Below are 13560 nucleotides of genomic sequence, written 5' to 3'. Positions count from 1 at the left end.
CATCTTGTTCAGCCTCTCATCTGCCATTAAAGAGAAATCTGACCTTAATTCACATATTTCAAATAAAAGGACACGGTGCATGCCATTCCGTCTTCAGGCAGTTTAGACCACCAGAAAGTTGTTACCTATTTTCGAGTCTAAGTCAGTGTCCCCAGAACTTCCCTGTAACCCAGCCTTTAGTCACAATTCAAATTCTGAGAGCCATAGAGAACAATCCCTTTTTCATCTGATGACTCTTCTGATATCCCTAGTGTATTAGTCAGGGTCCAATTAGGAGACAGAAACCACATAGTAATTGAAACAAGAAAAGTTTAATACAAAAATTATTAACTAGTAACAGGAGATCTTTACTAAGGAGGAAAAAAAGAACATTCTACAGATTACAGGAAACAAATTTGGGTCAGTCCCTTCTCCCACCTGTAGCCCAAATCCAGAAATTGTTGGAGATGTGTCCTGTGGCCCATTGGATGCTAAGTCTGCTGAGATGCCATAGACCAAGGCTGGCAAGCAGAAATCTACCGTCCCTCTGTGATCCCCACAAAACTCCACAGGAAGCCTCTCAGGAGGGGGCAGCACACTTGCTGGGAAGCTGCCTGGGCTTCTGTACTTGTCTCTGAGAAGCCAGCCATGGAAAGAACGTCAGCTAAATTGCTAGTGGGCATAGCTGCAGAACACGCCAGGAAGCTGTCCCCAGCTGTACCACTGACACTCACTAATGACAAGTGCCACTGGCTAGCCACACCCTGGCCAAGTACCAGAGGAGCAGGCAATAAAGAAGGCGAACCAGAACCTGAACGGAAAGTCCTTCCAGCACTCTCTACTGCAAACCTGCAGAAACATCCCAGCATCACAACAGGGGCAACAAAGGGTGGACTTGAAGTCGAGAGGCAATAAACTAATACGTGGCACTCTTTAATTTCTTTAAGCATCCTATAAACCCTGGATTCAGGTATCTGTACTCTTCTGACTATTCCTTCCAGATTATTTTTCAGTTCATTAGTACTTCTTTTTTTTTTTTTTTAAAGTAATTTTACTGAAAGTTTAGAGAGACTGGATTTCCATTCATTCATTATTGCAATTTTTTCCCCTGCCCAAGCTCCACCCCCAGTTGGCTCTTCTCTTTGAAAAGTAAAAGTTCTTTCATTGTTATACAGTCCCTCCCCTCAAGTCCCCTCCACTGTGCAGTCCTTGTTCTGGACGCCCGTCATAACACCAATACCCAATCATACTTCTTTTATCATAGTTCCTGGGTTTGAACCTAAAGCCTAGCACAGCAGGTTCTCATAAGGTGGTCCAGGCGTCCAGACACTCTTTCAGTGGATTTGCAAGATCAAAACAGTTTACATACTGTTACTAAGCATTGTTTTTCCCTATCCATCTTGATTTTATTAATTTTATTTTGTGATTTTCATGAAAGTTTATAAAGCAAATTGATTTTCCATTCAACTCTTCGTACACATTTTGTTTGATGACATGAATTACAGTTCCCATTATCTAAAGACTTCGTCCCACTTCTTCCTTGTGGTTCTTATTTCCATGAATCCTTTGGTGTTATCCCTTCCTGCATTCTAAGCTCTGTCTCTGAACAGGTGCTTCCCTTTTGATCTTATGTGCTTGATTGTTTTAGGGAGTGCGTATAAGCCTGCCTGTTGTTTGAGTTGTGGTGATAGAGAAGAGCACCGGATACCACACGCATTGTCCAAATAACAACCAGATAACGTCTTGGGAAAAGTGCAGCCAGAATACACCTAAGAGCATAGGATGGGGAAGCTTCATTCCACATAATTTGGGCATATTGTTAAGAGGTGCTGTGCCTTGGAAATGGACATCATGCTTGGAAAGGTAGAGAATCCCCAAAAGAGAGGTAGCCTCTCCATGAACTGGGCTGACACAGTAACTGTAGCAGCTGTCTCAAGTAAGTCAGAGATGATGGAGATGCCACAGGACAGGCTTCCGAGCGGTTGTTCGTAGGGTCACTAGAAATGGTACTCAACTCAATGGTACCTAACAATAACAACAACAACAATTATTTGTCTGAGAGTTGAGCCATGGGGTAAGGTATTCCATGTCCACCAGTCTATTCCAGCAGACCCACAAACCTCGCCATTTTCATGTTCTTTAATTTTGCCCCATTTTCGACCCACTCTGTCTAGGCCCTTCTCCTGTGATCCCTTTTTGAGTGGCCAGCAGTGGAGGCCAGTCACCAACTAGCCCTTCTGGTCTCTGGGTCATGGACGTTGAAGCTCCTTAGTTTTATGGTCTGTTCTTCTCCTGGACTAAGCCTCCCTGCTTTCCTTTCCCCTTCTCTATTCTGGACAGGGACTGACCAGTAGCCAAACTGTAGGTGGATGCCCACGAGCTTTCAAGACCACACTTGCTTCTCATCAAAGTATGATACAGAGCATTGTCATTGTGATATGCCATGTGACCTTTGATCTCTGAGTCAATGGTCCCAGCAGCACGTTCCATCAGGAAGTTTGGTTATGATTAAGAAGTTTAACTTTGCCCCATTTTGGCATTGCTACAGATACTGCTATGCCTACAGCATATACTAGTATGAGCATATACATATCATCTCCTAAGCCTATATGTAGTCATAGCTGTGGTCCCTTTACCAGGCCATATCTGTTTGTTTTGACTAGCTGCCTATATATCTACTTGTACATTCATGTTTATGATTGTTAAGAGTAGAATATTGAATATATGATAGTGTTTCTCTTTGTTTTATTTCTTGTGCCTTCCCCCCTCTTTTATCTCCTGAATGGACGGTGGAGTTTTCCAAAGGCTACATGACAGAGTATGATCTCGTTACACTGATAGCCAATGGAATATATGCTTGTACATTTCTTGTGTTGTAGAAAATTTTACCCATTTTAGTTTCTAATACAGTAAATATAGATACAAAAACAAAATATCTTTGTGATTCTCAAGCATTTATGAGGCTAAATGGAGACTGAGATTAAAAAAAAAGAAAACAACACTGGAGGGCTGCTGGCCTCTTCATTCTAGATATTCTGACTCGTGCTTTACAAGCTTTTGGGGACAATGTCTTTATAACACGCATTTTATTTAGAGTGACTGGGAAGCAAGCAAAAAGGCTGCCTGCGAGAGAAAGTTATTGAACCTTCACAACTTTGTTCTTGATAAAAAGAAATATGGAATTTTCCAGTTACAGTGGGAAGTGAGGTCGTGTTTGACCTTTGATGATAAACAGACAGAAGGTCAACTACTAGCCTTATCATTTATTTGTTGTGGGATGTTGGATGTTACTTAGCCTGTCCAGATTTTGTAGATACTACTTTGTAAATACTTTCTGCCACTTAGAATTATCAGTCAGTTTAGAGGCATTGTGCTTATAAAGTATCTGCATTGGACAATTTGCTTAATAGAGATTCCTTTCTCTCTCTGCTGAGAAGAACTTGCCTACGATCCTGACAGTATAGACTTTAGGTCTCTAGTTTCCATTTCCATCCATTTGTTGATAATGTAATTCTGGGTCAGCTGTCACTAACTATTGTTGCTGATTAAAAGGCAGTGGCTTACAGGATCATTTCTTAGCTCCTCAGTACAGCCTTGCCCTAGACGTAGATCTATAGGAGCTAACCACTTTTTAAGGCTCTGTGCCATGGACTTTGTGAAGACTGTGAATGTATTTCTGAACCACAGGGCCTCTCACTTGCACAAGCCTTTCCAAGACTCTGGGAGGAGTCAACCTAGCAATGGTTGTATGAGTAGATTATAAAATATGCAGAAGTAAGATATTCTATCTGTGTCGGCTACAACAGCGTCTTTTTCTCGTCTCTCAGTTGTACTTGCCCTGGCAGATATGGTGACTTTGGAGAGGTCATGGGTGTTTGGGAGCTTGAAGACTTGAAGATATCAGCTCTCCCCATAATTATGTGTGTGTGTGTGTATGCATACACAATACTATGATGGTTATCTTTCTTGTTCTCATTCAGCAAAAGCTGTATGAAGAGCTTACTGCCCCTTTTGCAAAACCCCGAGGTCTGTGGAGATGAAGTTTATAGCAAAGGCGTATTCATTTCATGCTATGCTAACCGCAGCTTTCCCAAATGGAGAACCTGGTTGCGTAGCTTCAGTCATCATCACAAAGTAGAATGGGGGAAAGGTAAAGCAATTCATGGGTTGGTGTTTCCTTCATATACTAGAAAATTCCACATAATTGGGCCTAGAAATTCTATATTTATTCTGTAAATGGGTCATGATGAGAAATAAACTCAGTGAATCAGGGAGAAGGAACTGGGAGAGGCTTAATGCACTAGGTTGAACAGCAGCACTTAGTCGGTGAAGCATACGCTTGTGAGGGGCAGAGTTAAACAGCACTCAAGCTGCTTGTCCTTCCATTGTGGGGATGGGCACCCCAGGGCAGACTTTCGACACCAAAAACAACCGAAGAACCTGTTGCTTTTTAATGGATTCTGGCTCATGACAACACCATGTGCTTTAGAGTAGCACTGAGCTCCAGAGTGTTTTATTGGCTGTGGTCTTTATGGAAGTGGATTGCCAGGCGTTTTTTCTGCAGCACCACTGCATGGATTCAAACTGCTGGCTGTTCGTTTGCAGTCAAGTGAAAGCTATTTGTACCACCCAGGGACCAGTGGGTTGTTTTCCGAGGAGAGCTACAGACAAGTGTTGAGCTGGGGCGTACTTATCTAAAAGTATTTTCAGAGAGAGTAGAATTCCAGTAGCAAAACCATGGTCCTAAAAATGTACCAACTCCAGTTCGTGCCCTCTTGCTGTGAATATGGTCAAGTCATTTTGCTTCTCTGCTTCTCAGTTATGAATTATAGCCAATTTGCTCATCCTGGTTAAGACACTGTTAGTGTCTTAACAGTAGTGGCCTGGTAAGAATTTAAAGGCGAGAGATACTACACTGTACAGGCTATTTTAAAGTGCACTGTTAAGAATGTTCCCAGTTCAGAATGTTCCGTTGGATTTGCCGAGAGCCAGTGAGAGAAATTATTAACATTCCTTTTTCTCATTTGTGATATGATGCTTTCACCACTTTGAGCTCCTCACTTCAGTGAACACAGTAAATACCTTTGTTCTTTTCCAGATTCTCTCTGGCCCAAAATCAGAGTGCCATTAAAAGTTGTGAGGACAGCTGAGAACAAGTTGAGTAACCGTTTCTTCCCTTACAATGAGATTGAGACCGAGGCTGTTCTGGCCATCGATGATGACATCATTATGCTGACCTCTGATGAGCTGCAATTTGGTTATGAGGTAAGATTTTTAAGCCGTATATTTATACATTTAATATTTATAGCTTGTCTTGTCTTAAAGAAAGTGGTGTCATTCCTTCTGTAATGCAGTTAATCTGTGACCTCTGCGGTAGAATCCGAAAGCTGTACATGGGAGTGTGGGTTTTGAAGTCTTTCTGTAAAAGTTTGGGGAACCTAGATTCCAAAGTGAACACTGTGTCCACCACTAGTTTGGGGAACTCCCACGGAGAGTCCCAGGGGACGTTTTCAAAAGCTCCTCTACAGCATTTAACAAGCACTTAATTGATGTTCCCTTGAGTAGCACTTCCCTTGACTCAAGCCCTGGGCACCGCAACAATAAAAACCTCAATAAACGAAGAAGCTGGCGACACAGACAAACGGAAAGCAGACCTTGCTGACGGCCCTCTCTCTGAGTTTTAAGTGGAGAGGCTGGCTGCCTGTCTTTAGGGAGAAACATTCTATATCACTGTTCATTCAGTGTGGCTGATGGATTAGGCTGGGTTCAGGGGTTAAGTATGGAGACCAGTAAAGGTCTCCCCAGGGGAAAGTGCCAGAGCCGAGGCCTGGTGAAAAGCAATCAGAATTGATGAGCCCTGTCAGGGAGGATGTGCGTGAGATGCAGGATGGCGACAGGCAGAGGCCGTGGCTGCCGAGGGAGAAGGGTGGTGTGAGACCCAAGCAAAACAGAATGTGTAAATCAGTTTGCTCCAGCTGGGCACTGGGGAGAGTGGTGACATTTATCCCCCGCAGTCGCCTTGCCTGTGGGAGAGAGGTAGCTGTCTACTTTAGTTGGCTCACGATTTGTAGGTTTTCAGCTTCGTAAGAAATCATGCAATTTTATGAAATGAAGTTATAGTGGAAACACATATTTATTATAGAAATTTGCTTTTTAAGTCCTTAACAATGGATCTTTAAGGAAAAGAAATAGGGCTTCCTACCTACCACCGCAAAAGTAAAGAACCCTTAGATCCCACTTAAGTATTAAAGAAATTCTAATGAAATCGGCTGTTGTGTGATACTGATCTGTATAGCTGCTGGCCAGTGAAAGGCTAAGAATGGTTGATAAAACAATAATATATTCTCTCTCTCTCTCTCCCCTTGTTTATTTATTGGCAATGACTTTTATATCAGCACATCCAAGGCGTTGAACAATTTTCAGAATACTACTATTCCCATTTTTCTTTCTTCCTGTTTTTCCCCTTTTGTGGTAAATACATAGCTAACAAATCATTTTCACTTCAACAGTCTTCACATTGTGTTATTGTTGTTGTTGATTGCCATCAAGTCAAGCACAACTCATAGCAACCCTATGAACAATATGTTTATTTTATTCAGTTATCAACATTTTGCAATTTTCCCATCACCCTCCTCACATTTATGTTTTAGCAGATCACCTACTTATTTCTCTAACCAGGTCACTGCAGAAGGAAGAGGAAAATTTTTAAAATCCTGGCAGTGTTTTCTTTCTTTCTTGCATAATGGCTCCAAACCATCAGTTTGTTTATTTTTGTGGCAGAAAAAAGATGGTAAAAGGGAAAGTTCAGAACAATGTAGCTGCAGTATCTTCAGTCAGTTTAAAGGAAGTGAAAATAAAAGGGGAGAAAAATGGACTAAGAGTTTTTCTAGGATATCCTTCCATGTTAGTGATAAATTCCATGTTAGTGAAAGGAAGGGCAAGGCTTGGAGGGTCTGAGCTTGAATCTTCACGTCTTCCCTCTGATTGCCTGTATCCTCGGGAAGTGGCAGCATATCAGAGGCGTTGGTTTGTAAAAACTCCTCATCCCCATGCATCAGAATCTTCTCCAGATGTTCTGAAGGAACTTCTGTCATTGCTACCTTATATTACAGTGCATTGTATTCCTGCTACTGCCCTGAGTGTTTACATACATATAAATCTTTCCCTAAATCTGCCAGGCTGGTAATGCTTTTCTCACTCTGTAATAAGACTCAGCAAGGTTAGGCTAAGAATTCACATAGTGAGTAGGTGGAAGACTTAAGATTTAAGTACCCGTTTGTCTGGCACTGTGCTATCTTGTCTGGGGGTCTTGATCCTGAATGACACTTCCCGGACACCACTGGTCCCTGAAAGAAGTCCTTGGAGCCATCAACGTATCATTTATCCCTCGTGAAGTTCTTTTGGTGGTAAGGACAATGAATAAATTTCTCAGGCATTGTGATCATTATACTTTATACTTTAGGGAAACTTTGTAAAGTTATTTTTTGCAGAGTAATTAATGTTATGGGCATCAAAGCCAGGATAACTGTGGGCTCACATTTCTTCTCTATCACTGACCAGTATATGACCATGAACAATTTCTTTAATCTCCTTGGGTCTTGGTTTAGTCTTATATAAAATGAGGATAATAAGATGTATTTCATGAGATGATGCATTCAGGTCAATTACTTATGCCTGCCCCAAGGAGAGTGAGGAGTAAATGCACTTTCTACGCGGTGAGCACTGTGTTCTGTTACATGTGCTGTGTTAGCTACTAACTGTCATCAGTGCTGCTACTGTTATCATTATTCTACTGGATTCTCATGATTCTTGATCAAAGTTGTTTGCTGTTTACTTTATTCAGAAGGAACTTAACTCTTACAAAGAAATACCAGTTTAGTATTTATTCAGAAGACAAGCTTATGATGCTAAACCTAAATCTTGAGTTTTTATTCCAGAGTCCATAGGTTTGCTTTTAAAAACCGTACCATTTATTGAGTTTTGACAAATATTTACACGGTTTTACACCCATAAACCTCACACTGTTTTCTAATGTGTTTTTTCTGTTTATGATTCTCTTGTGGTCTAGATGGATGCTTTCAGAGCAAATCAGTTTCCCATTTGACAATTTGTACATGCTTTGTTTTAAACTCTATTTGCAGTTCCCTCAATATAACAATATTCTTCCCACTTCCTGGGTGCCCTGTTTCCATTCACCCCCCTTTCCTGCCCCTTCCTACCATCTGAACTGCTGTTTTGGTCTCTTATGATTGAGTGTTCAGAGGGGCACGTTCCTCGTGGGTGTTACTGTTCTCTTTATAAGCCTCTCTATTGCTCGGCTGAAAGATGATTTCTTGACATGGGTTCAGTGTCAGGCTTGAATGGTATCTAAGGACTGGAGTCTTGGAAGCTCCACTCATCTCAATTAGACACTAAGTCTGGTCTTATTTTTCTGTTTTGAATGTTGTTGTACATTTTTCTCCCACTCTGTCCAGAGCCTTTTACTGTGATTCAGAGCAGAGTGGAAGAGGTGGTAGTGACGCACCATCTAGATCTTCTGGTGTCAGCCTAGTGGAATCTCTGGCTCACATGGTCCATTAGACCTTTGGACTAACTGTTGTCTTGAGGCTTTGATTTTCTTCACTCTCCTTTACTCCAGATGGAAAGAGACCAAGAGTTATATCTTAGATGGCCACTTGTACGTTTTTTAAGACCCTAGTATCCTAACTACTACTCACCAGAGTTGTTGTTATTGTTAGGTGCCATTAAGTTGACTATGACTTATCCCCACCGTCTCTGAACCCATTGTTATGGTCACTGGATCAATCTATCTTGTTGCATTTTCCTCTCGTTCTCTGACCCTCCACCTTTCCCAGCATGATGTCTCTTTCCAATGACTGTCCTCCCCTGACAACACGCCCAGAATACGTGAGCCTGAGGTTCACCATCCTTCCCTCTAAGGAGTGCCCTTGAGCACCTTAGCCCTTCTTCTAAGACAGACTTGTTTGCTTTTTTGACAGTCCATAGGATATTAAGGATTGTAGGGTTATCATAGGGTCGCTATGAGTCGTCTACGACTCGACGGCATCAAACAACAATAACAATGATGACAACCAAGAGAGAGCTGCTACGTTGGCCTAGTGGAAAGGAAGCTATACTACCAAGCCAAAGGTGGGTGATTTTCATCTGTGGCCCTCGGCCAGGTTCAAATTGTCTTCCTGTCAAACATTCTTCTAGGTGGTATAACACTGGTCTGTGCGTTGCTGTACAGAGGTAACTCGTGGTTGCTGTGATGTTGAAGACTGTGACAGGACGTGCCAATCGTGGTAATGGGTACCCATGGTGGACAGTGTTGGCTGGAGCTTCCCGACTAAATCAAGCCTGGAAGCAGGAGCGGCATCCACTTCCGAAATGGCTTGCCTCCGGAAACTCTATGTATGAACAGTGCTCAGGCTGTTCCTTCATAGGGTCGCTATGAGTCGTCTAAGACTCGACGGCATCAAACAACGACAACAGGGTTATTTTACATGGAGTGGAGGATAAGGAGCAGGCTTGACTGAGTAAGACATCAGTCAGCAAATGCTCACATCTTAAGGGACTTATTGTAGGAAACAGAATGACTTCTTTGTGACAGCACAGTCTGTCCCATTTATTAGATGTGGGCTTATACCTCCTTATTCCTACTCTTCTTTTAGCACTCACTGTCTCAAGACCACTCACAGAGAGCCCCCAGGACAGGTTAGGGTCTTTGTGATCAAACAATTAATTGTTATCTGTGTTGGTTAATGTCTGCCTTTTGTTCTCAAATGGAAACAACGTAAGGGCAGGGACCATTCATTGTTTTGTTCCTTGCTATATCCTCCCTGGAGAACCCAGTTCATTGTATTCAGTAGTTACTCAGTAAATATTTGATGAATGAATAAATCTCTGCTACCAGCATATGAAGGAAAGATCCAAAACTGAGATTATCCTGGCCTGCCTTCCACTTTAATGTGGTGCACAGTCTGGGTCCTGTGGACCCTAATATCCTGCCCTGGATATTATCTGATAAGGATTCAGTGTTGATGTGATTTCAGCCAAGGATTTGAGGTCACCCCCGCAGCTATAAACATCATTTTACAAGAAAAATGTGGTGTGCATTTCTCCTTAGGCCTTACATGTGGGACAGGCACAATTTTAGCCAGAAAACTCATGAAAGAGGATGCATTTGAGAAGGAATAACTTTTATATGGCAACTTTGTATGAGAATTCCCAAAGTATTCTCAATTCATGCTCCATTTTATTTCCGCCAACTTTTAAAAAGTTTTTTCTTTACTTTGGTTTTTTTCGCCCCCTCAGATTATGTTGGAGTGGATTGAGGGATTTAGTAGAGAACTAATTTAGCAAGCTAGTGACAGAGGAATTTGGTGCCTCAAATCTGTTTCCCGCTGTACATTTTAGATGAGAAAATTAGCCTTTTTTTAATGATCATATAATGTTCTTATATATTTACAAATATTATATCTAATAGCTGAAGAATACTTACCTTTTCAAATGCGTGTAATACGTTCGCCAAAAGAAACTCTGCTGTTGAGGATGGCTGTTGTAAGAAATATGTTCTCTGACTCTAGTAAAGAAGAAATGTAGCATCAATAGAAAACTCTTAAATACTCAAAGTTAAACAACACTGATATTCAATGACTACCATGCCTTTTTTTTTTATTGGGAAAAACACATTGGAGGAACAAGGAGGTGAGGGTTGGGAGCAGAAGGGTGAGGATGGGCAGGGATGCAGTTGCAGAGCTGCAGAAATTGGTTGGTGGGGGGAGCAGGTGAAGGAGATGAAAAGGATCCAGTGGGGACCAGATGCTACAGGGGAATGATAAGCATTTTCCAATGGTATTTAAACCAACTGTCTTATTGATTTGGGAACTGGATGCAGACTCTCTGGCTTCTTCATGCTGAATAGGGGCGTTGATGTGAAGGGGGAAAGGGAGGACACTTTATCACCTTACTGGTGATCTTGGGTTAAGGTTGCTTGCCTTCTTGTTCTGTTAGAAGATATTTTCCTGTCCTTTGCTCCCCTCTGGGCTGCAAAGTGTTTTCCCAGGTGGGTCCACTGGGGATGGCTGGTTGAACCTAGAGGCTCCATCCTCCTTTGCTTCTTTAGCTGGCAGTTGTATTTACTTTTTGCCACTGGCACTGGGTTCAGGGTCAGGTCTGAAGTAAAACTCAGTGTTAAGGTTGCCTATAGGAAAGGGAGCAAACAGTGACTTTCAACAATCCATTGTATCGGTGATCATCTTTTCTGGCTGTCCAAGGAAACCCAAACCTGCAGGCGGCGGGGCGCACATCCCCCGTGCGGGCGGCCGGCGGGTGCCCTTCATCTTACCATGCATTTTTTAATCTTCAGTTTTATTAATACTGCAATTGGCAAACATACATACTATTCTGGATATTTGAAAATCTATTAAATTAATAAGAACTTACATGTCATAACATGTAAATGTATATATTACAATAGTTCCTAAACTTTGCTGCATATTTTTAAAACTATGCATTTTTATTATTATTATTTTATACTGGTTTAAATACAAGGTTCATGGAGCAATATCACCCCATAGAGATAAAAACTGGTTCTTGAGAAGAGGTAGTGTTTTGTTTACTTGACTAATTTGTGGCCCTCCAAAGCTCAGTTCCATCCAACAAAATCTTACTATTTAATACTTAGTGCTTTGTTGGGCTTTCTTAGTTTGCAAATTAGAGAGCTCTGGTGGCCAATAGCAAGCAGCTGTGCTGCAACCCTGCAGGCAGTTGGAAACTGCAAGCCGCTCTGCAAGAAAGGTGGGCAGTCTCCTCTGCAATTTACTGCCCCTAACCCGGTGGAGGGCCAGCTATGGGTCGGGTCTGACTCACCAGCAGAGAACAACTTTCATTGGGTTTTCTTAGTTAACACATTAGAATTGACTTCAAGTTCATAGAAGATGCACAAAATGTGTGCAGTATCAGTGCTACAGAACTGTGGTGAACAAATGACGGGACCGGAGGATTTTGTCTTGATCACCTGTTTGAAGTCATGTGGTGAGAAGTAGCCTGCCCATGCCTATTGACTGCCATTGGCTGCCTTGTAAGTGTTGCTTATGTTTGATCCTGTGTATATGAGGTTGGCTTTGGAAATGACATACAAAATAGTGTATATTTTATTACTTAAACACAAGTTATTTAGCCTTTAATTACATCCAAATTCTGAAAAGATATGATGCTGGCAGATTGGTCATATATAGTTCAGAGCCCTCCTGCCCCAGTTTGTCTTCACCAGCAAATTCTACAAATATCTTTTTAAAGTAATTCTACACATACAATTTCAGAAAAATAAAAATCTTCCCAATTCATCCTTGGAATCCTTGGCATTGCTTTGACAAACAAATCAAAGAAATAACCAGAATTTCAGATCCATGTGTCTCATGAACAACAATTAAGAAGCCATTAACAAAATATTAATAAATTAAGACCAGTACTTTTCTTAAAAACTAATACTATGTTATGACTTAGTCAGTTTTATCTCAGGAATGTAAACATGGTTTAAGATGAAAGATTAAATTGGTTTAAGATTTAAAATCAGCCTTTGTCACTCCCTATATTAACAGACAAAAATTAAATGGAAAGGAAAACAAGTCACTTGATGAAGAAAAAAATTGTAATATTCCATATCCATCTGTGATTTCAAAGCATAAACTTTCTCCAAGCTGAAACATATTGCTAATAGCATAGTCAGCATTGAAATACAGGTTGGGGGCTTTTGCGTAAGGTCGTGAAGAAAGCAAAAAATGTCTGTGGGCATGCTTCTCCTGTCAGCATTATATTAGAGATCATAGCCCTTACAATGAGGCAAGCAAATAAAAGGCATTCAGATTGGAAATGTAAAATTAAAGTTGTCAGTAATACATCTGCCTTGTCCAAGTGAGAGACATTAGCCTTATGTAACTAAATTTATCTAATACACAGTGCCCAGAGCTAGTCCATCTCATCTCATTAATGCCATTTTTTCCATTTTATTTTTCACAATTTCTAGTTTCCAATACATTTAATTCCCAGCATAGCGTACCATGTGATTATCTGATTCAGAGTGGCCAAAGCTAGTCCATCTCATCTCACTTTGAATCATTGTATATGTGCATATGTATATACGTATACTATACACACACACACACACACACACACACACACACAGTGTATACCCTATAGATGTGTATAGTACATACTGTACTATACTGGGAATGAAAAACAAGAATGGTGTTGCTTTCATAGTCAAAAAGTCAATTTCAGGTTCCATTTTGAAATACAGTGTTGTGAGTGATAGGATATTATCCATACACATAGAAGGAAGACTCATTAATATGACTATCATTCATATATATGCTCTACATCTAGAACCTAACAGGAAGAAATTGAAAATTTTTACCAAATCTTGAAGTCTGTATTTGGCTGGACATAAAATCAAATGTGTTAATGATAATTGGTGACTGGAATGCAAAAGTTAGAAAAGTGAAGGAGTAGTAGTTGAAAAATACAGCCTCGGTGGTAGAAATGAGGCTGATATAGAATGATCAAATTTTGTATTTT

The 13560-nt window shown here is 41.0% G+C and overlaps 1 protein-coding gene across 1 annotated transcript in view; it reads left to right on the top strand.

The window, feature by feature from the left end:
• Window positions 1-13560, top strand: part of EXT2 (exostosin glycosyltransferase 2) — a 157724-nt gene that overhangs the window by 108404 nt on the left and 35760 nt on the right. The window contains exon 9 of the mRNA XM_006896751.1: window positions 5078-5244. Within this exon, the coding sequence (XP_006896813.1) occupies window positions 5078-5244 (167 nt within the window). The remainder of the gene's footprint in view (window positions 1-5077; window positions 5245-13560) is intronic.

The sequence above is a fragment of the Elephantulus edwardii genome, unplaced genomic scaffold (assembly GCF_000299155.1).
Source record: "Elephantulus edwardii isolate Elephantulus edwardi_28Jun2011 unplaced genomic scaffold, EleEdw1.0 scaffold00189, whole genome shotgun sequence".
Lineage (NCBI taxonomy): Eukaryota > Metazoa > Chordata > Mammalia > Macroscelidea > Macroscelididae > Elephantulus > Elephantulus edwardii.
Note: the sequence above shows the minus strand (reverse complement) of the source record. Positions and strands in the feature narration are given on the sequence as shown.